Source organism: Entelurus aequoreus, linkage group LG19, assembly GCF_033978785.1.
Source record: "Entelurus aequoreus isolate RoL-2023_Sb linkage group LG19, RoL_Eaeq_v1.1, whole genome shotgun sequence".
NCBI classification, from domain to species: Eukaryota; Metazoa; Chordata; class Actinopteri; order Syngnathiformes; family Syngnathidae; genus Entelurus; species Entelurus aequoreus.
The window spans coordinates 35,826,889-35,852,656 of NC_084749.1; the positions used below are offsets into that span (position 1 = coordinate 35,826,889).

Sequence of the window (25,768 nt, forward strand, 5' to 3'; positions counted from 1 at the left end):
AAGGTGTAGTGAAATTTTCCACTGAGATCTCCTAAAGCGTTGGATAGCACACAACTTTAGGTGTTTGTGTACTCGAGGAGATTTAAGACTGGTCTGAGAAACAGGCATAAAAGTCAACACCTCACATCCTACTAAAAAAGATTGTGTGGGATTAATAAGAGGCTCACATCAGAACAGGAAATATATCTTGCCTAACAGGGAGTTCTCTTCAAAGGCTATTTCACTTAGAAATATGTCTTAAAGGGGTCCTATTATGCAAAACCAACTTTTCTTAAAGGCCTATTGAAACCCACTACTACCGACCACGCAGTCTGATAGTTTATATATCAATGATGAAATCTTAACATTGCAACACATGCCAATACGGCCGGGTTAACTTATAAAGTGCAATTTTAAATTTCCCGTGAAACTTCCGGTTGAAAACATCTATGTATGATGACGTATGCGCGTGACGTCAATCGTTGTAACGGAAGTATTTGGACCCCATTGAATACAATACAAAAAGCTCTATTTTCATCTCAAAATTCCACTGTATTCTGTGTTGGTGAATCTTTTGCAATTTGTTTAATGAACAATGGAGAGTGCAAAGAAGAAAGTTGTAGGTGGGATCGGTGTATTAGCGGCGGACTACAGCAACACAACCAGGAGGACTTTGAGATGGATAGCAGACGCGCTAGCCGCCGACCTCACCTTGACTTCCTCCGTCTCCTGGCCGCCGACCGCATCTATGATCGGGTGAAGTTCTTCGTCGCTCCGTCAATCGCTGGAACGCAGGTGAGCACGGGTGTTGATGAGCAGATGAGGGCTGGCGTAGGTGGATAGCTAATGTTTTTAGCATAGCTCTGTGAGGTCCCGTTGCTAAGTTAGCTTCAATGGCGTCGTTAGCAACAGCATTGTTAAGCTTCGCCAGCCTGGAAAGCATTAACCGTGTAGTTACATGTCCATGGTTTAATAGTATTGTTGATTTTCTGTCTATCCTTCCAGTCAGGGGTTTATTTCTTTTGTTTCTATCTGCATTTAAGCCAGATGCTATCACGTTAGCTCCGTAGCTAAAGAGCTTCGCCGATGTATTGTCGTGGAGATAAAAGTTACTGTGAATGTCCATTTCGCGTTCTCGACTCTCATTTTCAAGAGGATATAGTATCCGAGGTGGTTTAAAATACAAATCCGTGATCCACAATAGAAAAAGGAGAAAGTGTGGAATCCAATGAACCCTTGTACCTAAGTTACGGTCAGAGCGAAAAAAGATACGTCCTGCACTGCACTCTAGTCCTTCACGCTCACGTTCCTCATCCACAAATCTTTCATCCTGGCTCAAATTAATGGGGTAATCGTCGCTTTCTCGGTCCGAATCGCTCTCGCTGCATTGTAAACAATGGGGAAATGTGAGGAGCCCTTCAACCTGTGACGTCACGCTACTTCCGCTACAAGCAAGGCTTTTTTTTATCAGCGACCAAAAGTTGCGAACTTTATCGTCGATGTTCTCTAATAAATCCTTTCAGCAAAAATATGGCAATATCGCGAAATGATCAAGTATGACAAATAGAATGGATCTGCTATCCCCTTTTAAAGAAATACATTTCATTTCAGGAGGCCTTTAAATGTTGGTACCTGTTTTTGTCTATTTGGGATCCCCACAAGTCCCCAAAATTTGAAATCCAACCATGGAGGCATGGTAGAGATAGTTAGAAAAGAAACCTTGCCTCCTTCCAAACTTTCTCCAACCGAGCCGTTTGGAATTTGAAACGGCAGTGACGTATTTTGCCTTATTTACGTCAGCTACATATGGTAGCGGTTCACCCGAACAGCTTTGCGTGAGTTTGTTACTTTTATTCATTGTAGTCCAAAGTTGTAGCATTAAGTTCCTTCTTTTTCTCTATCCTCTTGTTGTGGGGCAGACTGGCTCGTGCATGCACATGCATCCTAAAATTCTCCGCTGTTGCCATTTCTAATAAAAAGTAGCTTTCAGTTCAAACTCTAAGCTGTATGGAAGCAATACAAACTAAAACATGGCTGACGGAGTGGAGGCGCAGACGCAGGGGGCTTGGTCTGGAGGAGGGCTTTGGCACGCAAATAAGACCGGGGTTCTGAAGAGACAGTCACAAGGCGGCTTGAAGATTGTATGTAAAACAAAATCTATGCAAAATTTTGACCAAATAACCACCATTACATGTTATGTAGACCACAAAGAAAGGTTTTAAATGTAGACAAAATATCATAATATGACCTCTTTTACTAGAGCTGTCAAAAATAACAAGTTACAGTAGGGAAGGGATTTATATGGCCCCATTCCTGGATGGTAGGGGTGAGGGGGTGGGTGGGTGTTCATCATTATGCAATGCAGTCTGCTGAAAATTAAGAAAAGTGCCACTGTACATACCAACTTACAAAGTTAGAATTGCCAAAAAACAAATTTTAAGATATTTAACACTCTACTGCCATCCAGGGCCGACTTAACCTAAGGAAGGGGGGACATGGGGCAGAGGGTATTTTGTCCCCCCAAAACCTTGACAACCCCCCTCCTGCCTGAAAACACAGTTTGAAAAAACAATTATGATTTCACTCATAAGAACAGCAACAATACAAAAATATCACTCGTTAAAAAAAAAAAGGAAAATGTTAATGCGTACATATCTCCTCCGCGACGGGCGAATGTTTTAGCTCAATGGTAGTACAATGGTCTCTCGCACAGGTAATGTGGGTTTGAGCCCCGCTTGGAGCAGTTGGAAAAAACAACGCAGCCTAGAGAGGGAGGGTGCACAACAAAGACAAAGCTGAGCTGTTTGTGATTGACAGCCATGAACATCAATCATTGCATTCCGCCGTCGAAATCCGGGGGCCCTAATTGGGTGGGGCCCTTGAACTTCAGCCCAGGTAAGGCTGTGTATTAAGGCGGTCTTGCTGCCATCTAGCAGCTAAAGTGGATAGTACACCACCCCAATTTGTCACGTTTCATGTGTCAGGTAAACAGCAACGAATCATCTTCCTACTATAACTCATGTGATTAATCACAAAAGAATGAGCACATGTACATCCATCCATGCATTTTCTACCGCTTGTCCCTTTGTGACCGTACATGCTCCTAAGCTGCGGGTGGTTACCTGAAATGCTGAGGGTTGTGATACGGTCAGTGATCAGGTCACTGCATACGCCAGTGCAAAGATGTCTCACTGGCAAATCTCCCTTGAAAATACACTCTAATGGGACTTAAGATAAAACTGCTAGCAATTTTTGAGCAAACGAATCAACATCAAGGGTTGGAATTTGGGGGTTAAATCACCAAAAATGATTCCCGGGCGCAGCCACCGCTGCTGCTCACTGCTTCCCTCACCTCCCAGGGGGTGAGGGAGATGGGTCAAATGCAGAGGATAATTTCACCACACCTAGTATGTGTGTGACTATCATTGCTACTAGAGATGTCCGATAATATCGGACTGCCGATATTATCGGCCGATAAATGCTTTAAAATGTAATATCGGAAATTGTCGGTATCAGTTTCAAAATTATCTGTATCGGTCTCAAAAAGTAAAATGTATTACTTTTTAAAACACCGCTATGTACACGGACGTAGGGGGAAGTACAGAGCGCCAATAAACCTTAAAGGCGCTGCCTTTCACATAATACCTACGGCTTTTCACACACACAAGTGAATGCAAGGCATACTTGGTCAACAGCCATACAGGTCACACTGAGGGTGTCCGTATAAACAACTTTAACGCTGTTACAAATATGCGCAACACTGTGAACCCACACCAAACAAGAATGACAAACACATGTCGGGAGAACATCCGCACCGTTACACAACATAAACACAACAGAACAAATACCCAGAACCCCTTGCAGCACTAACTCTTCCGGGACGCTACAATATACACGCCCACCTCAATCTCCTCATGCTCTGCTCTCTCATCACAACAAAATTAGGCACAATAATGTGTTAATTCAACGACTGTATATATCGGTATCGGTTGATATCTGTATCGGTAATCAAGAGTTGGACAATATTGGAATATCGGCAAAAAAGCCATTATCGGACATCTCTAATTGCTACTTTAACTTGACTTAAATGACATGTATTCAAATAACACATTACAAATGATCCTGTATGACATTCTGACAATAATAGTTATTTTCAGTTGTGCAAGCGAGTAATAACCTGTGATTAATCATGATGAATCCAAATTCAAAAGCATGATTAATCTGATTTAAATATAAATGAATCATTTGACAGCACTAGTTTTAACGTCTCCTCCGCCGCATATTGATGGGCGCCGATGAACCGGTTGCTTCTTGGAGTGCAGAAGACAAGGGGAGATTGTGGGGGCCCCTGTGCACTGAGCACTCCCGTGATGGATGCTTCTGCCCCTATCAGAGGATTTGCCTTTCACAAACACATCTGAGCAATGAACTGTGACGAGTAGGAGTATCTCTCTGAGCGCTCCTAACTTAAACTTAGCAATAACAAGACAAGCGAGGCGGAAGATAACCAGGACAAAAACTGAATCAGTACCTTTGTTAATTGACTTGGTTTTGTAATAAAGCAATACTATTTCCTCTTTTATAAAGGCTGTGAGAAGTATAGTGTGGCAGGCTTCTTTTCACCAGAAGTGGCGTGATTTCCTCAAACAACGCAGCATAATGACTGAGAGTTCTTTTGACATCCTCTGCAGTTGTGAAAAATGACGAATTAATGGGCAGATAATGCAAAAGACTTTGTTCCCCTCCTTAGTCCCTTTATCAGAACGACGTTTTGTTGCGTATCTCTTTAACGTAAACTGACCTCGTATTTGTGCTGCGTGTTGTTTGACGTGGCAGAAATAGGTCTTCGTGTTGATAGCCAGTCAGCATGTGAATCAACCTAAGCGTGTTTGATTCGGTCTCCGCTGCAAGTGTGACCCGATTGCAGTCAATCTTCATGCAGATGTCAAAATAAAGGCACGTAAAGAGGCTGATTGTTTCAGACTAATGGTCAGTCAGCCCCTCTGATTGGTGCGCTTGGCTGCACTTCCCCAGGAACCCCCGGCTTGTCATTGGCCCCTTGCGGATTTAGCGATATGAAAATTTGCATTCGGTTCACTTTATTGTTTTCTTGTTGTCTGTTAATTCCAGTCTACAGAGCAGCCAGTGACCCATGGCCTGGAAACCCTTCAATCTCCAACCAACTGCCACAGCAGCACTTGGACTCACACACTCACATGCTTTTAATACTGTAACAATTTTGCGGATATTAATCAACTTCAAACACTCCTTGAGTCGCCCGTTATTGTCAAAATAGATTTTGAAACCCCCGACTCTTGTTGATTGAATTCTAAGAAGTGCTTATCTGGACTCTTTATTCGAGCGGTGTTCCATGTTAAAATGCACAAGTGCATATAAATTCAGTATCTTGACGGGAAGCCATGTTTTTAACAATTTGGCTGCATAACATTAAATCAGCGGAGCTCTCACAGCCAAAAGAAACGCTTGGCCTTCTTCCACCAAGAAAGCAACTTGGCCAAGAATATGTCAGCCTTGTAAAGAGAGCCATGCTGCACATGCGTTTAGCTTATGCCGCCTGTACTTAGTGATAAGCTTTGCTAACACAAACGCTGCTGTATGAATTATTATTATGCTTGTTCATTTTTTTCCTCCATGAATTACATACTAACACGGCTATGAAAAGAGAGAGAGAGAGGGCATCCTGGGCTGCATCTGTGTTAGGCTTGTGCATCTGGGAACAGCATGCTCGCAAACCAAAGCATCCCGTTTGGTAGCCTTGTGGTTCATTATTGGTATTTTAGATTTAAACATTCATTGTGTTTTTTCATTCTATTCTCTCTTTTTGGATGAAAGAGCAGCGTGAGAGGAATTCATAAGACACGATAGTGTTGTTGTTTGTTTCCACCTAATGGTCAATGGTTAAAGGTTCAGCCAACCTTTTTCCAAACTCTCTTAGTTACATTTTCCACCATGCAGTTTTATTTAAAGTACAAGAATGTTTTCCGGGCATACATTACTTTTTTTTGTTTGTTAGTACCGTATTTTTCGGATTATAAGTCGCTCCGGAGTATACGTCGCACCGGCCGAAAATGCATAATAAAGAAGGAAAAAAACATATATACGTCGCACTCGAGTACAAGTCGCATTTTGGGGGGAAATGTATTTGATAAAATCCAACACCAAGAATAGACATTTGAAAGGCAATTTAAAATAAATAAAGAATAGTGAACAACAGGCTGAATAAGTGTACGTTATATGACGCATAAATAACCAACTGAGAACGTGCCTGGTATGTTAACGTAACATATTATGGTAAGTCATTCAAATAACTATAACATATAGAACAGGGGTGTCCAAACTTTTTCCACTGAGGGCCGCACACTGAAAAATCAAAGCAAGCGGGGGCCATTTTGATATTTTTTATTTTAAAAACCAATACAATATATGTATAAAATAGATACATTTAGGCCTCCACTCAGACTTGATCCCGGGGACCCCAAAAGGTTTTGGTAAAAAAAAATATTACAAATGTATCATTATTTAGTATTATTATTATTATTATTATTATTCAAGGTTTAAATCTCTAGATCAACATTAGGTCTATCTGTCAGTATAACGCTTTTAAAGATTTAAGTTGTATGCCATTTTTGTCAAGGAAAACCGTGTTTTTTTATGGAAAAAAACACAAAATATGCAATATTTTCCCCCAGTAAAATTTTAAAGTGGAATATTTGAGATTATATAATAATTGGAGTCTTAAAAAGGTCAATAGCTCATAACAACATTGATTTTAATTCATTATTTTTTTGAGCAATGACACTTAAAAAAAAAAAAGTCCCACTAAAATTATTGGGGATCCAAAAGGGTACTGCTCAGTAAAGTTTAAAAAGATAGATCCAATTTTTTAAAAAACTTTTACCACAATAGTCTCAAGATCAACTTCAGATCTATCCGTCAATTATACGTTTTATTGTTGTTTATTTTGTTTGTTTGTTCGCTTTAGGCCCTTCTTTAAAAAACTTTGTTTTTTAAATGGCAACCAAAAAATATGCAACATTTTCCCCCCAAAATATCTCAAAGTGGAATATTTAATGTGAAGTAAATGGAGCCTTCAATAGGTCAATAATTCATAATGACATTGATTTTTATTCATTATTCTTTTTTAAAGAAAGAAACAGCCTGCATGGCAGCTTTGTGTTATTAGAGTAAATAATGCAACATTTTCTTGTTGCATTTCACCCGTTTGCTCTTTTATACCACTTTTTATGTTTTTTATTTATTTTTCATCATATTTTTAGAATGTGCCGTGGGGCCGTTAAAAAATTACCTGCGGGCCGCACTTTGGACACCCCTGATATAGAACATGCTACACGTTTACCAAACAATCTGTCACTCCCTATCAGATGAAATCTTCTTCCTCGTTGTCGCTCCTGGTATGCGCCGCTAGCGTCCTTTCTTTCTGCTGCTCGATCGCCGTTTTCTGCTGCATATTTCACTACGTCCAGCTTGTAATCTGCAGTATATGATTTCCTTTCCGGTGCCATTTTTGTTCAGCTCTTCTCAGTCTTTATAAGTTACCGCCAATGTTGAAATGGTCCATTTTAATAGCTACGGCAGTAGCATATAGCAGTTAGCATCCCATGACCCACAATGCACTTCTGTGATGACCATCCCCCGCTGAATTCTTATTGGTTGACGTGTTTGTGACGATTGCTGACGTGTGTGTGACGATTGCTGACATTTGCTTCGTCTCTTCCATGAATGAGAGAAATAATATTATTTGATATTTTACGGTAATGTGTTAATCATTTCACACATAAGTCGCTCCGGAGTATACGTCGCACCCACGGCCAAACTATGAAAAAAACTGCGATTTATAATCCGAAAAATACGGTATTCTTTTTTTAATGTGCATATTTCAGTTATTTTTCCTGGCTCTTAATTTTATTGCCAGAATATTTACCATATCTGTGCCAAGTTTTTTAATGTGGTAATACATTTTTTGGGGTAGTTTCTGTAACATTGTGAGAATCAGAATCAGCATTCTCTGCACTTCACATTTGTTTTTGGTCTATATTTGGTCATTGGATCGTCCAAGCATGTGAAATGTCCGAAAACACAGAAATTGGCGTTTTTTAAACATTCCTTTTTGCGTCAATATATCATGTCTGCGGTTTTTAAAATGAAATATCAATAAAAATACGATGAAAACTAAATTTGTTGAATGCTCACCTCAGCTGCAGGCACTCACTGTTACTCTTGCCTAAACGCCACACTGTGTTGCAGGGTGGGGAGACTACTCTGGGCACTAGGGTTGTACGGTTAACCGGTATAGGTATAGTACCGCGATACTAATGAATCATATTCTGTACTATACGCCTCTAAAAAGTACCGGTCCACCAACCACCCACCCCTCCGTCGTCATCACGTCGTGACATCTCTGGTTTACGAGCACACAAGCATGTTCGCCAGCGCACAATCACAATCGCCAGTACTTACAAGCAGAAACAGTTTGTAGACAGAAAAGGGAGAACGGACGCATTTTGGCCTGAAAACTAAAGATAAAGGTGAAGCTATAACACTGAAACGCTCTCAGGAAGAGGTGCTTTAAGACAGTGGTCCCCAACCACCGGGCTGTGGCCCGGTACCGGTCCGTGGATCGATTGGTACCGGGCTGCACAAGAAATAAAAAAATTGTTTTAATTTTTTGAATTTTTTATTAAATCAACATAAAAAACACAAGATACACTTCCAATTCGTGCACCAACCCAAAAAACCTCCCTCCCCCATATACACTCATTCGCACAAAAGGGTTGTTTCTTTCTGTTATTAATATTTCTGGTTCCCACATTATATATCAATATAGATCAATACAGTCTGCAGGGATATAGTCCGTAAGCACACATGGTTGTATTTTTTTATGACAAAAAAAAAAAAAAAGCCCCCCCCCTGGTCCGTGGGACAAATTTTCTAGCGTTGACCGGTCAGCAGTTACAAAAAGGTTGGGGACCACTGCTTTAAGACATGGCTAGCTAGCTAGCGGCTCACTAATCCTCACCTCCATGGTGACAAATAAAGTACGTTTCTTAGAAGTATCATCCCTGCAGGACGAGGAATAGCTAAGCATGCTTCACTACACACAGTAGCTCACTGGCGTGACAATGTAAACAAACGCCATTGGTGGATGGACACCTAACATCCACTGTAAAAATACCAAGTACAGGATCGTATCTAGTCGATACTACTATGATTACTAGGGCTGCGAATCTTTGGGTGTCCCACGGTTCGATTCAATATCGATTCTCGGGGTCACAATTCGATTCAAAATAATTTTTTCCGATTCAACGCGATTCTCAATTTTCTGTCTGTAAAATACATCTTTTTATTAGCATTTATGAAATCTAGTGACAATATTTCATGAATAATATCCTTAGATTAACATTCTTAATAAATGGCAGTAAAATAAGCACACATCTGATTGAGGAGTCAGAGTGTTACAACCTGGCATTTATACATAGTGTGGCGTTGGGGTTGTCCGACTTTTTGTGTGGCCATAAACGCAACTCTGGCTAAGTGCCATGAGTGCGTGTGTTGGTGCAGGTGAGAGAGCGAGCGGCTTCTGTTGAAACGACGGATGACAACGTTGGTTTAAGCCTGGTTTGTATGGCAGAAAATTACCAGTTTTTATAGATAACATTTTTTTTTATTCATGTTTTTGGTGTGGTTACAAACAGTTTTGCTCAATAAAGTGATTGATGGAATTCCTGTCCGTAAAGTGTCTTGACAGACGATAATTGAACTGTGTTGACAAAGATTGTTTTATTCATTGGGGCCACTCTTGTTGTCACCTGTCACTCACAGAGTTGCATTGCAAAATCATACAGAATGAATTGTAATGTGTTTATTTTGTTTAAAGTTCAGATGGGATTTTTGATTTTCTGCGCGGCATTAATTTGCTGTGCGCAGAGGACGCGTGAGCAGTGCGCAATTGCGCAGGCGCGCACCTTAGACGGAACGTTGCTTACGACCTCAGGGCGGACACTCTAACCATTCATTGTATCATCACTCAGTTTGTGCAGGATAATAATGCAGTGAATGTAATTGAGAGTTTGAATCAGGGATGTCCACATTTTTTCCACCGCCTACTAAAAAAATGCAGACGTAAAGCTGTCAAATAATAAATTTTTTGATCAGATTCATCACACTTTTGAATTTTGATTAATCACAATTAGTCATAGTTAATTACTTACCTGCATTATTTCAATTAACCTAAAAAGACCCCAATAATCTGACACAAATACAATTGTATTGTTAGAATGTCATACGCAAACACTTTTTAAATGTTTTACTTTAAAACTTGGTAACAATTTAGTCTGAAATGCACATTTTGAACAATGATGTGAAATTGTCAATCAAACACACCAGTTGGAGACTCCTTGTCATCTTTGCTCTGGCATATGCATTGACCTGATCACTGACCTTATAGCAACCTGTGCCACCTTTAGTAGGATGAACCTAGAAGAAGATACACCCCCCCCCCCCCCCATGACTGTCTGCTGGTTTCCCGATAGACTGGACTCCCACAAGATCTAATCATTTAATAGCTAATTAATTTAACAACCCCAAAAGGGATAAGCGGTAGAAAATGGATGGATGGATGGAAATGAACAATTTAATAATACCCACTGACATCCATTGCAGCTGGTCACCTTGAAAGGGCGTGTCCCTACATCTGCGATCCTTTCTCAAGGTTTCTTCTTTTTCCTTATCAGAGTTTTGTGAGTTTCTCCTTGCCATGATGTAGGTTTAGATCAATGGATGTCATTGTAAGTTTGTGAAGTCCTTTGAAGCACTCGAGATTAAGGGCTATATAAATACAATTTGATTGATTGATTGATGGGTTGATAGTGTAACTATCCACGGATAAAGTAAAGGAACAGGCTTGGTCAAAATTAATTGCGTGATTAAGCTGTGTTTATACTTGATTAATGCGATCATTTTTGTGATTAATTGCATGCTTTAACGCCACAACTTTACAGCCCTTATTATTATTACTATTAGCTCCACCAGGAGGTTATGTATTCGCTGTGGTTTGTCAGTTAGTTAGTTAGTTAGTTAGTTGATTAGCAACAAAGCTCAACAAATTATAATCAAATTGTGGAGGTTGCCCTCCTGTGGGTTCTCCTGACACAAAGATTCTTCTTGTGAGCCCGGCAGTCTGCGGTAACAGTCTTTTATTATCGTGCAGGGATTGCTTTCCAGCAATATATTTTTGGACTTTTCAGTCCAGCGTGTCTCAGTTCGTGTCTCTCGCCCTCGCTCCAACTCCAACCCCCTGTCTCGTTCCGGCTGCTGCTAATAAAGGCGACAGGTGATTAGATAACAAGTGATCTGGATCATTTCTACTATGTTACCATACATTTATGTTACAAGGTTACATTTATCTTTGTGTATGCTAGCGGCCCCACCTCCACCCACAGAGACGAAGGGAGTAAATGACTGACAAGAGGGTGCACTGCGTTTATTAAATCCCCTTATAAAACTAACACAACAAAGTCCTGACACCGATGCAAAGAGTGAACTCTCTTCCAGTCTGTTTAAAAGTTACTAACGAAGAAAACAAACATTCACGGACATGCAAATTACATTTTTCCTTCAATTACCGTGCATCTGGAAAGTATTCACAGCGTTCACTTTTGACATATTTTGTTATGTTACAGCCTTATTCCAAAATGGAATTAGTTAATTTTTGTCCTCAGAATTCTACACTCAATACCCCATTGGCAGCAATTACACCCTCAGGTCTGTTTGAATACAATGCCACAAGCATTGGCACACCTATTTTTGGGCAGTTTCGCCCATTCCTTTTTGGAGAACCTCTTAAGCTCCATCAGATTGGACGGGTAGCGTTAGTTTTCATCCAGGATGTCCCTGTACATTGCTGCATTCATCTTTCCCTCTATTCAAAAAGACTTGAGGTTGTAATTGCTTTCAAAGGTGCATCAACAAAGTATTGAGCAAAGGCTGTGACTACTTAAGTGCATGTAATTTTTGAATATTTTATTTTTAATACATTTAAAAAAACAAAAAAACGTTGTCATTATGGGGTATTTACTGTAGAATTTTGAGGACAAAAACAGAATCTATTCCATTTTGGAATAAAGCTGTAACATAATAAAATTTGTGAAAAAGTGAAGCGTTGTGAATACTATCTGGATGCACTGTAATTACCTCCGCCAGGGGGTTATGACTTGACTGGGGTTTGTTTGTCGATTTGTTAGTTAGCATTGTAGCTCAAAAAGTTATGAGAAGATTTTGTTTGAACTTTCAGGAAATGTCTCAAATGAGGTAAGGTACAAGTGATTAGATTTCAAGGGTTATTCGGATCACCGTTTGCTGTAAGGGGGCGAGTAACCGTTTTCAAGGATTGCTTACTCTTGGGAGATAGGGCTGGGGTGGAGGTCTGCACTCTCCCAGTGCTTTTCAATTAAGTTGTCAAATATAACGAGCACCAAAAAAAATTGCATTCTGAATGTATATACACTGATTAATCACGTAATTTATTTTGACTGTACATGCTTCTTTACCTTATCCGTGGATGGTGACACTAAAGGTGGCGCAGGTTGCTATACAGTAAGTGATCAGGTCAAGTAAGGAGTCTCACTGGCAATTTCCACTTCAAAATAAACCCTGACTAAACATTCTATCAAACTGTTACCAAGTGTTGAGTAAATAAATGACATGCATTCAAGTAAAACATACAAATGTTCCTGCATGACATTCTGACACTAACATTGCAGTTGTGTCCAAATATTGGGGTCTTTTTTTTTTAAGTTAATTTAAATTATGCAAGGGAGTAATAACCTGTGATTAATAATGATTAATCCTAACTCAAAAGTGGGATAATGCTGATCTTTTAAGAAAATGGTAACACTTTAGTATGGGGAACCCATATTTACCATTAATTAGTTGCTTATTAACATGCAAATTAGTAACATAATGGCTCTTAATTAGTCATTATTAAGTACTTATTAATGCCTTATTCTGCATGGCTTTATTATACAACCAGTAAGCCATTAACTAAGAGTTAACTAACCCTAAGCCTTATTGCTTATTAGTAGCCCTAACCCCAACCCTAAACCTAACCCTAATCCTTATATGTTCCCCTAGTGTCCAAATAACTCTAAATTAAGTCTTTGTTTCTTTAATAAGCAACTAATTAATGGTGAATATGTTCCCCATACTAAAGTGTTACCGAAATGATAATATGACTGCACCACTTATTAGTATCAACTATTTGTAATTTTCTTTCTACATTGGGCCACACTTTGGACACCACTGGCTTACTGTTGGTACATTTCTGTTTGTGAAAGCACTTAAAGATGTGTCGTTTTGCTTCTTTAAATTTCAGCTACCTTCCATGGTTTGAGATTTACTACAAGCTGTTGAACACCCTTGCGGACTACCTAACGAGACAACAGGTATTCATCTTGTTTGCACATTCACCACCCCGCTATCAGCTGATGATGTGCATGTAGTGACTGACAAGGGCATACACGGAAAATAAATGTGCGAATGAAAGCACATTTGTTGGTTTTTTTTTACTATACATAGACAGAGATATTTTTTCCACACACATTATTGTGTGTTTTCCGTCTTGGGCTCAGCTGTGCTCCTGTTGTTGTGTTGACATTTCACAGACCAAACGTTGATCTGAAAATGGAAGTTTACTGGAAAACAGATCTTTAACACACACAGATGCGTACAGCTTGCAGAAGTCTTTCCCCCCTGACTATTCACTGTGTTGTAGTAGCAAAGGGAGGGGAAATGTGAAATATGCAACAAACTGGGGAGATGTGCAACATGGTAGCGCGGAGAGGGCTGAGGTGAGAGGAAGAGGGAGGGGAAACCCGAGACGTCTTGAGCTGTGGGACCACTTTGACTTGTCATGTAGTCGGCATACCTCTTCCAAAAACCCTCAGAGAGCCGTGATCAAGAGGCCTGCAACAAAAGAACAGTAAGGAACACGCCTTACATAATCATTCAAAATAAAGCATCTGTGATTGAAACCGACTCGTATAATAAACAGCGAGGAGGACCGTTTTGTGTGCGAGGAGAAGAGAAGTTGCTGGAAATCCCGGCTGCCTGATATGTTAGCGTGCATGATTTGCTTTGTATTTACCCCGCTGTCCGTTCCAGGCGAGAGGGAGATGTTGACAGACAAGGGAAGACAGAAGAGCGATGAGGGTTTAAGGCGAGGGCTAAATGAACTGTTTCCCCAGGCTGTGTTGTTGACCATGCGTGTGAGCATTGAGCCTCTCATGACAGGAGGCTGTTCGAATGCACACACCCTAACCCCCCACACACACACACACCTCTGCTCTCACTGTATATCGCCGCTCGCTTGTGCAGTCGCGCACTTACACATATCCCCAAAGAAGTTCACTGAAACAGAAAAATGTTTTAAAACAACAAACAATCTCTTCACAGTCGTTAAGTTCGACTGCGAGTGGCAAATCCTTTCTGAGCCCGCTCTGTGGTCAAGCGAGCGCTCTGAAGGTTTCTTAAAGTTTCTTAAAGCTCTTTAGAGAGTGCTGGGCTGCTCGCTATAATTACTGACAGCCCTCTCTTGCCCGTGAATCAACATTGCTGAATAACAGGCGTCTGCAGCCGTAAACTTAGGCCCTCTTTTAACCTCACCGTTGCTTATTAAACATACCGCGGGCAAAAATATAGGGACACCTGGCAACCACACCTGTGCAGAAATATGGGGAAATAACTACAAAAGTACACTTCATTCATTAACAGTGTTACAAAACATATCAGTTAGAATAATACATAATGTTGGATATAGAGAACATACAAACCCTTTATTCATTGAATTGAAAATACTGAAATTCCACGACATTTTGCAAACAGCTAAAATTATACACAAAGCACACTACTATCTGCTACCCAAGAATATACAACAATTCTTCTCTACAAGAGGAGAAATATTTATTTTTTTACATTTTTTTTTTACTATAACCTGCTACCCAAGAATATACCGGTACAACAATTCTTCTCAACAAAAGAGGAGAAATATAATCTTAGAGAAAAATATATTTTAAAACATTTGTATGCACGTACAACACTTAAGACCTTCAGTATATCATTATGTGGAATTAAATTATGGAATGGAATAAGCAAAGAAATACTAATATGATCCACTTCAAGAAACTCTTCAAACTTAAAGTGTTTACAAAGTACAAAGAAGAAAAAAACATGATAAACATTCTGAATTTATTTAATCCATCCATTAATTTTCTTATTTATATCACCATATGAAATATAACTTACTTCACTAATTATTATTTATTTATTTTTATTGTTATTACTTATGGAGTATATTGTGAATAAATTGAGAACAGGAAGTGAACAAAAGTTTTAGCAACTGCTATGTAAAGGAAAAGGGGGTAGGATTAAATAAACTCTGCTTCGTCCTACTCCTTTTCGAACATAGAGAAACTGGAAATTGTGATGTAACATGTTGTATGCATGCATGTTCGAAATAAACTCAAACTCAACTCAACTCAACACATACTTTAAGTGGTTGCAAAAGTGAAATTTATTTATCTGTACAGTAATCTATTTATTTATATCTGCACCTTATTGCTCTTTTATCCTGCACCACAACGAGCTAATGCAACAAAATGTTGTTCTTATCTGTACTGTAAAGTTCAAATTTGAATGTCAATAAAAGAAAGTCTAATTATAAGTCTAAGTCGGTAATGTGTGCTGAGGTTCATGGCTGGTGAGGCACCAACTTTTCTTTAAACTTGAAATTCTTGCGCTCCAATCAATGTTAATCCAGCCTGTTCATTAAGCGGATAACAATAAAAGGAGGGAATAATTACATTTCGGTAAAAAACAGGGATGTGCCAATCATATTACCACTGATCAGTATCGGACGGTTTTAGTGAAAAAGTATGTGATTGCCATTGCCGATTAATGCCTTTTAATGCCAATCACAAACACAGATCCCCACTGGCTGACTCTGTATTAATATTTAGTGCCCTGGCTGACAAGCAGGTAGCAGCTAACTATGTCTCTCTATACAGAGTGTGGAGCCGCTCCCACGGGTTACTAATACTCATCTCCATTACGACAAAAAACAACAATATTTCTTAGTATTTTAAGTATCATTATCAAGTATCATCATCAAATAGTATTATCACTGAAGAACGAGTGTGAGGGTAAACATGTTACACACGGCGAGCAAGCAAAGAGCAGGCTTGCTAATAGCTAAGCTAACCGCTAAGCTAGCTTTACACAACACCAAGAAATAAGTGCTTAGTAAAGTTTAAGAATTGTAGTTGGAACCACATTACAGCAGAAAGTAAGCCGTTATTAACAGGAAATTAACAAGTAGATTACTAAGAGTGTAGAACGAGTATAATATAACAACTGTTGGTGTGTTAGCATTGTCACAGTCAGTACACGGCACGTAATAGGGCGGATCGATACATGAATTGGTGGCGTTAATACCAAGAGTAGTTACTAGAGAGATTATGTCGATGTTTTTCTTTGGTAAAAATCAGTTTTTTGTTTACGAATTCAAGAAGTAATTCCCTGGACACAGCAGGACTTTGAGAGCAAAAACCAAATGAGTTCTTGAGTACAATTGACTTTGTTTTGCTTAAACAATTGTATGTATAAAAAGAGTATAAGGAACAACTTAAAATATTGTTTTAATATTGTTGAACTGTCGGTATCACTCACCATAAATCAACGCAATCAGAGAGCGGTCAAACCCAGTTTCATCATGGCACCGGTGCCGATAAGCATCTGCACTGTTTTAAAGTACCGATTTGTTACTAGTATCGGTTAAAATTTAAACAATACCCATCCCGAGTCTTGCGCAGCCTCATTTCATTCAGTGATTTTTACTTAAAAATAAGTAAACAATCTGGGCATAGGCAGGCACTGGAGCCAACCTTTGACCCCTGACCAAATGCAACAGAGTAGGTGAGCAGACTGCGGAATCAGACAATTCTGGCCAAGAGGAGAAGATTACATATTTTCCCTCTACACAACCTTGAGATTTGTGTTGTGTTTTATTTAAATACACTTGCTATAGTGCCTCACTTGGATCCACTATCATTTTAAAAGCCCCTGAAATGAGCATTATAGGGCGTCTTTGAATTCTCTATATGTTATTACTAGTAATGTAACCATATGAACATTTCATGTCACGGTTATTGTCACCAAAATGATCACGGTTATTATTATCACGGTATTGTTGGATGTGCTCAAAAAGTACTTATACACACACTGAAATCTTTTGACTAAGTTTTATTTTTGAAATATTGAAGTGTTTCCTATCCATGTTAGCATTTGAACTAGCTAGCAATTAACAAGCTAGCCTTTTCTCTCGGAAATGAGCAATATCACTGAGTTTTTCAATGTGTGGTAATCAATACCGGTTTATGATAATTACAATTTGAAACGATACCAACCGTCAGGAATTTTATCATGATTTATCATTTTACTGGTATTTGTTGTTCCCTAATTATTGTACAATTTTTTAATTTTTTTATATATATTTTTATAATAGTATTTAATCCTATATGTATCTCAATACCTTTCCCCCTTTAGCGTATGAAATATTCTCTACGTTTTTTTATTTAATTTGGGAACCTTTAATCTGCCACTGTTGAATAGTTGAGTTTAGGGTTCTCAAGTCCTTCCACACCAAACTCACCAAAGCATGCCTTTTTGAAATTAGCTTGGTACAGCTTGCTAGAACAAAGGACATTTTCTAATATGTTCCCACAAGGTAGCAAGTATAGAATTGTCCAAAAATGTATGACAAATAAAAAATATTCAGGTCAAGCCAAATCTTTGATCAATTATTCAGTATAAGATATGTTTTTTCCTCCTATTGTCTCTGTTTTTTCTGGAGGATTATTCACTGGTGTGCAGACATCTATCCCAGGAATTTTAATACATAACCCGTGGCATCTCTCAATTAGGTCTTTTGTTTATTTCTCTCACAGGATAATGACTTGAATGACCTGCTGAACTCTCTGCACGATCTGCCGGTGCCAAAGCCCTTCACGCCAGTCAACCTGAGTGTGGTAAGAACAAGTGTCTCTCACCATCCCCTCCTGTCCCTGACCTAAAACATGTAGCATGGAGCTGGCAGGTTACTGCATTACTGTAAGGTGATTGCAGAAGAAAGACAACAGTTGTCTGAAGTCTCATGAAGCAGAGGCAGAAAGACACACAATGACAAAATACATTACGGGAGGAAAATGAGAAGTGAAGAAAAAGTGACACAAAAAAAGAGAGCATGGGAGAAAGATGGCATGAAGACAAACAGGTAGAAAAGAGGGCAGACAGGCAGGAATACAAAGATTGGCAAACTTTGGAGATGGAGTTGGCTACGGCAGACTAAAGATGGGGAGAAGAAGATGTGCTGGATTGTAGCAGAAGGCCTTGGACTGTTTGGAAAGTGGAGCTAACAGGTTTTGGTTAGATAAGCCTGAGCTGTTTAAAAATGGATGGGTCCTTTTTAGCGCTGTCAGAGCGTAATCACAAAAAAATGACCGCATTAATCATGTATGAACACCGATTAATCACACAATTTATTTTGACCGCACATGCTCCTTTACCTTAATTGTGGATGGTTATCTGAAAGGTGGCGTGGGTTGTTTGTTATAGGGTCAGTGGTCCGGTCAATGCAGTGCAAAAATGAGTGAGGAGTAGTGTTGTACGGTATACCGGTATTAGTATAGTACCGCGATACTAATGAATCATATTCGGTACTATACCGCCTCTGAAAAGTACTAAACATAGCTCACCGGCGTCAAAATGTAAACAAACGCCATCGGTGGTACAGTAGAGTATCTAGTCGATACTACTATGATTACGTCGACATTTTCTTTCGTTTTTTTTAAATTGTATATTATGTTTCAAGAGGTAGTCATCTGAAATGGTTTTCACTTCAGAGGTGTGCTTGAAGCTAATCAAGTGAATGCCAAGAGTGTGCAAATCAGTAATCAGAGCAAAGGGTGGCTATTTTGAAGAAACTAGAATATAAAACATGTTTTCAGTTATTTCACCTTTTTTTGTTCAGTACATAACTCCACATGTGTTCATTCATAGTTTTGTTGCCTTCAGTGACAATCTACAATGTAAATAGTCATGCAAATAAAGAAAACACATTGAATGAGGAGAAGGTTGTCCAAACTTTTGACCTGTACTGTACATTCATATAAACTGTTGGCCTGTACTGTACTGTACTGTATATGTATATATATATATATATATATATATATATATATATATATATATATATATATATATATATATATACACACACATACACATAAGGCTTTCGGCCACTGGCCAAATTTTTTTAGCCCAATGCGGCCCCAGTCAAAAAGTTTGGACACCCTTGCTTGAGTTACTTGCTTATTTGATAAAAAATATTTAATTTAACAGCACTAGTCATGTTGTAGTTGGAGGTCTTCAAATGAAACTGCAGGGAGGTTGTGTAATTGTTGGTTAATTAGACTTAAAAAAAAAAAATAAAAATAAAAAAAAAATATATATATATATATATATATATTTTTTTTTTATAGTTCGCCTGTAATTTTTCACCAAATATAAATGTCTTTAAATACACATTAACATTGGTTCATAAATGGCAGTTACAGGATACCATACACACTGTACCTTGCAGATTTGAAATAAAAACATAAGTAACTAATTATACTGTATTATTATAATAATCTTAGCATTTACAAGTGCCCGCTATTTGCGTTCAAGTTGCAAGGCAGCAATTAGCGGTGTGAGCATCAGCTAGCGATTAGCACTCTAGTTGCCAGTTATTAACTAATAGCGGCGCTATACTTTGTTCATTAAATATCTTATTATTGCACAATAACAAGGTACCTTTAGGATCAGTTTAATTTAAAACACAATTATATACAAGACATATACATACATAGGGGGTCCCCGCTCTATTTATTTATCAGTTTGGGGGCTTTGGCCTGGAAAACGTTGAAGACCCCTATTGTAGCGAGTCCTTGTCCTTAAAATTGTGTCCACTGTGACACAATCTACCTCTTAGACTCTGTCTTAAACAGCTGGCATTAACCTGACATCTAATGCCCTCCAGCAAACATTTTATAGACAATTATCTATGTTTTTGTGTCTCTTATCCCCCACTCTGTAATAGCATCAACAAGCTTGCATTGTTATTAGCCTTTGTTCTTAGGCACCGTGGCTCCTTTTTTTCAGCCAATTAAACAAGCCACTCCAGGTCCCCGCATCTAATTACTAAGATGCATTTTCAGCATAACAAGACTAATATGACACAATCAATATATCCATATGGAGGTTAACTAGGCCAGTTAAGATTCTTTGTGGCTCAGTTTTCCTTTGTGTCAGTTCTACAAAAATCTTTTCATGTGAATCTCAGAGCGTCATTGGGAAAGAAGCCCCAGGAACAGAGGTGATAGCTTCATCTTTCTTTCTTTTTTCCGGAGATGCCACTAGTTTGATATTTAATTGATGAAGCGAGTTATTCCCTAAAAGTGTTTTTTTTTCTTTTCATGCAAGCCAAGAAGAAGAATCCTTGTCCTCTTTCATGTGTGAACCCTGTTTTGCTCTTTTCTCTCCCTCTCTCATTGTGCAAGAATGAGCAGTTGTATATTGCCACTGGGCAAGTACTCCGAGATCAGCGAAGCAAGGAGCCGGTGAGTGAATGGCAGAAAAGGGAGGAGGAGGCAAGACATGTGAAACGGCGGCTGCACTAACCGCATGGGAGCCACAGCTTTCCAATCTAGCCAAATAAGCTGCGCTATCTTTAAAAACATAACAAAAACAAACTATCCGGGGCCTTGGTGTATATGCTTCTTCTTTTCTGGAAAACAATCAAACTTTGTGAATGATTAATGATTTTCCACATTGCCATGCACTTGCCATGAATATCAAAAGTTTTTTTTTTTGTCTTTATGTTTAAAGCACAGGCAATTGTGCTAAAAAAATCTGCTTGATGCTGATTCCAGTTAACCCACTTTCAATGTTTTCCTATAAACATATCTTCGAAAGAACGCTTGTAAGCACAGTTGAAAGACTGGATTGAATCATTGGCTTGTTATTTTCATAATGCCGTGGATTTGTAAAACCAGTGGGAAAAAACGGAGCACATGAAGAGAAAAGACAGATGCAGAAAATGAAAAAAATTATCATGTATAAATTATGTTTGCAGTACAGTTAGTGCAGGTGTTTTTATTACATTTACGTTATTTGTTAGAGAATATAAAAAAGCATGTCAAACAGAGAAGGGGTTATGAGGGATCATTTTGTCGTATTAAGATTGTAAACTATAGTTGTATATCTTCCTAACAGCCAGTATCTTCTGCAGAGCCAGTTTGTGTTTTGCAAAACATTTTCTGAAATGTGCAACTCTCACCAGCGGCTACTGTAGCACCAAATTCTAGGCCCCCCATCCCACCCTAAACCCACAGTTGCCACCCAATACACACACACTTGGTACGTTTACATAACCTGACTCTCACCAGATCCTTGTAGTTCGCTGAGCTCCACACAAGGATCTGGGACTTCTCAATAAAAAATGTATTTCAGAAGGCGGGGCCTTGTAAAAAAAATAATTGTATGTGATTGGATAAACCACTAGTCCGTTATCTTGAATGGCGTGCTACTTCAAGCACTCACATCAAAATCACCTTGTGACACTGATGAGAGCGACGCTGGGGAATCCAAAACAGAACAGCCGACATATTGGATAACGACTAAAGATGTCTGATAATGGATTTTTTGCTGATATCCGATATTCCGATATTGTCCAACTCTTAATTACCGATTCCGATATCAACCAAAACCGATAAATACAGTCGTGGAATTAACACATTATTATGCCTAATTTTGTTGTGATGCCCCGCTGGATGCATTAAACAATGTAACAAGGTTTTCCAAAATAAATCAACTCAAGTTATGGAAAAAAATGCCAACATGGCACTGCCATATTTATTATTGAAGTCACAAAGTGCAATGTTTTTTTTAACATGCCTCAAAACAGCAGCTTGGAATTTGGGACATGCTCTCAGGGATGCATTAGGAGGTTGAGGTGAGCGGGGTAGGGGGGGACGGGGGGTGTATATTGTAGCGTCCCAGAAGAGTTAGTGCTGCAAGGGGGTCTGGGTATTTGTTCTGTTGTGTTTACGTTGTGTTACGGTGCGGATGTTCTCCCGAAATGTGTTTGTCATTCTTGTTTGGTGTGGGTTCATAGTGTGGTGCATATTTGTAACAGTGTTAAAGTTGTGTATACAGTCACCCTCAGTGTGACCTGTATGGCTGTTGACCAAGTATGATTTGCATTCACTTGTGTGTGTGTGAAAAGCCGTAGATATTATGTGATTGGGCCGGCACGCAAAGGCAGTGCCTTTAAGGTTTATTGGCGCTCTGTACTTCTCCCTACGTCCGTGTACACAGCGGTGTTTTAAAAAGTCATAAATTTTACTTTTTTAAAACCGATACCGATAATTTCCGATATTACATTTTAAAGCATTTATCGGCCGATAATATGATAACATCTCTAATAACGACAGAGCAAAAAGTTAGAGAACTTTTACTGAAACAACGCAGCAATGTCAGATTCGACAAAACAGTTGCAATAGCAGAATCAATGTCAGCACATGACTCCTTGCTGCGTGCCGCCATTGTTGTTTGAAAAAAACAGCCGCTATATCACATCTATGAAATCCCGCCCGGCGATTCTGATTGGTTCATTATTTTTTGCTATCTTGAAGGAGTTGTCATTGTTTGGAGCTCAGCGAACTACAACGATCTGCAGAGAGTCAGGTTAACGTTTACATGCACTAAAAAATTAATTATTGCATGGTCGAAACCAGCTTTTTAAAACACATGTAAAAACCTCAGTTAGGTTTTTGTCCTTTTTAAAAACGGGATTAACTAGGTCTGGGACAATTATACGATATCAGTATATATCGCGATAGACACATAATCGATATCAATGTAAAATGCGTTCGACAAAATATTCAATATATTCATATTTTTTGGTCAAAAGAAAGCAGAAATTATGAAGCAAGATTCGTTTCATGAAGTCACTCGCATACAACGAACCCAGCATACAGGAAACAAAAAGTGTCACTGAGCAATAGGAAGGACACACTTGACAGCTAATCAGTTAACAGTATTTACTGAGCAATGGGAGGGACACGCTAACAGCCAATCACGTAACAGTATCAACTACCGATCGTTACACCTTTCCTGCTGTTCGGCTCCCAGTCCCAGACCGTAGTTGAGGAGCCCAGGGGACATGTTCCCTCCAACGCCGATGTATTTGTCGGTGGTAACACCCTTCACTTTACCCGGGTCTGCTAAGCTCTGCTTTCGGGTCGGAATGACGAGGCTGCCGACTCGTGACAATTTTGTCGCTTTATTCTTATTTCTGCAGGACACAACCGGACACATTTGCCAGTCGCCATTACTGTTGAACACTGCCGCTCTCTCTCTTCTCACTTACCCAACAGTACACACTGCCGTTCTTAAAGGCCTACTGAAATGAATTTTTTAAATTTAAACGGGGATAGCAGATCCATTCTATGTGTCATACTTGATCATTTCGCGATATTGCCATATTTTTGCTGAAAGGATTTAGTATAGAACGACGACGATAAAGTTCGCAACTTTTGGTCTCTGATAAAAAAAAGCCTTGCCCCTACCGGAAGTAGCGTGACGACACTGGAGGAAGGACTGCTCATATTTTCCTATTGTTTACACCAGCAGCGAGGGAGATTCGGACCGAGAAAGTGATGATTACCCCATTAATTTGAGCGAGGATGAAAGATTCGTGGATGAGGAACGTGAAAGTGAAGGACTAGCGTGCAGTGCAGAACATATCTTTTTTCGCTCTGACCGTAACTTAGGTACAAGGGTTCATTGGATTCCACACTCTCTCCTTTTTCTATTGTGGATCACGGATTTGTATTTTAAACCACCTCGGATACTATATCCTCTTGAAAATGAGAGTCGAGAACGCGAAATGGACATTCACAGTGACTTTTATCTCCACGACAATACATCGGTGAAGCTCTTTAGCTACTGAGCTAGCGTGATAGCATCGGGCTTTACTGCATATAGAAACAAAACAAATAAGTCCCTGACTGGAAGGATAGACAGAAGATCAACAATACTACCAAACTCTGGACATGTAAATAAACGGTTAATGCTTTCCAGCTTGGCGAAGCTTAGTAATGCTGTTGCTAACGACGCCATTGAAGCTAACTTAGCTACGGAACCTCGACAGAGCTATGCTAAAAACATTAGCTCTGCACCTACGCCAGCTCTCATCTGCTCATCACGACCCGTGCTCACTTGCGTTCCAGCGATCGACGGTACGACGAAGGACTTCACCCGGTCACCGATGCGGTTGGCGGCCCGGAGACGGAGGAAGTCAAGGTGAGGTCGTTCGGCTAGCGCGTCTGCTATCCTCAAAGTGCTCCTGGTTGTGTTGCTGTATTCCGCCGCTAATACACCGATCGCACCTACAGCTTTCTTCTTTGTAGTCTCCATTGTTCATTAAACAAATTGCAAAAGATTCACCAACACAGATGTCCAGAATACTGTGGAATTTTGAAATGAAAACAGAGCTTTTTGTATTTGATTCAATGGGCTCCGAATACTTCCACTTCCACTGTTGACGTCACGCGCAAACGTCATCATATCGAAATGTTTTCAGCCGGAAGTTTGCTGGGAATTTTAAAATTGTACTTTATAAGTTAACCCGGCCGTATTGGAATGTGTTGCAGTGTTAAGATTTCATCATTGATATACAAACTATCAGACTGCGTGGTCGGTAGTAGTGGGTTTCAGTAGGCCTTTAAAGGAGCACACACACACATATACGCTACTCTCATAACACTAGTGTGGTTGGGCCGTCATTCTGTCTTGCTGTGGATTCATTGCATGGCGTAAAAAGAGAACCTGTGATATCTTGATATTATCAACTCAATAACACAAACTTGTCTTTAGTTTTGTTGGTTTTAATGCAGCAACATCCTGACCCTTCCAATGTGTCGGTTTGATTAGTTGCTTCCCAAACTACTGTGTAGCGTTCAGTAGCTTATACACGACAGCTGTGTAGTGTCTCGAATCTGCAACTTCCTTCAAATCTACTTTAATAATTTTGTAACCTTCTCCGCACTCTGGCTATCTGACACCCTCTCCATGAAAAATAGCACCCTCGGTAAGTTGAAAATTGTTTTACTGTATTTATTGGCAGGCCTAAATAAGTGATAAAATGTATCAATAACTATCGATATCGATCAATATAAAAACAAATATCGTGACATAGTTTTCGGCCATATCGCCGATCCTTAGGATAAACATATCGAGATAAACCCCCGAAATAATAATTAGATTTTGTGTTAAAAAAAAAAAAAAAAAAGTTTTGTTGTGCCAACAAGTTCGATATAAGGTGGCTAGAATATGATTTTAAATAATAATATAACCTGTCATTATGTACTTGAATATGATTATAAATATGCCAAGGTTTCCTTTAATTCAAAGTGTAAAATAGAGATTATCTGATGGACATAGGATAATCGCCCTGCGATGAGGTGGCGACTTGTCCAGGGTGTACCCCGCCTTCCGCCCGATTGTAGCTGAGATAGGCTCCAGCGCCCCCCGCGACCCCAAAGGGAATAAGCGGTAGAAATGAATGGTTGGACATAGGATTATCATCACTGGATAA

The 25,768-nt window shown here is 39.4% G+C and overlaps 1 protein-coding gene across 3 annotated transcripts in view; it reads left to right on the plus strand.

Annotated features, from left to right (window-relative positions):
- Nucleotides 1-25,768, plus strand: part of dennd1b (DENN/MADD domain containing 1B) — a 324,363-nt gene that overhangs the window by 144,279 nt on the left and 154,316 nt on the right. For 2 of the 3 annotated variants that reach the window (XM_062028406.1, XM_062028409.1), the window contains 3 exons: nt 13,391-13,460; nt 18,018-18,098; nt 20,667-20,726. In XM_062028406.1, the coding sequence (XP_061884390.1) occupies nt 13,391-13,460; nt 18,018-18,098; nt 20,667-20,726 (211 nt within the window). The remainder of the gene's footprint in view (nt 1-13,390; nt 13,461-18,017; nt 18,099-20,666; nt 20,727-25,768) is intronic. The other variant, XM_062028407.1, reaches the window with a different exon arrangement.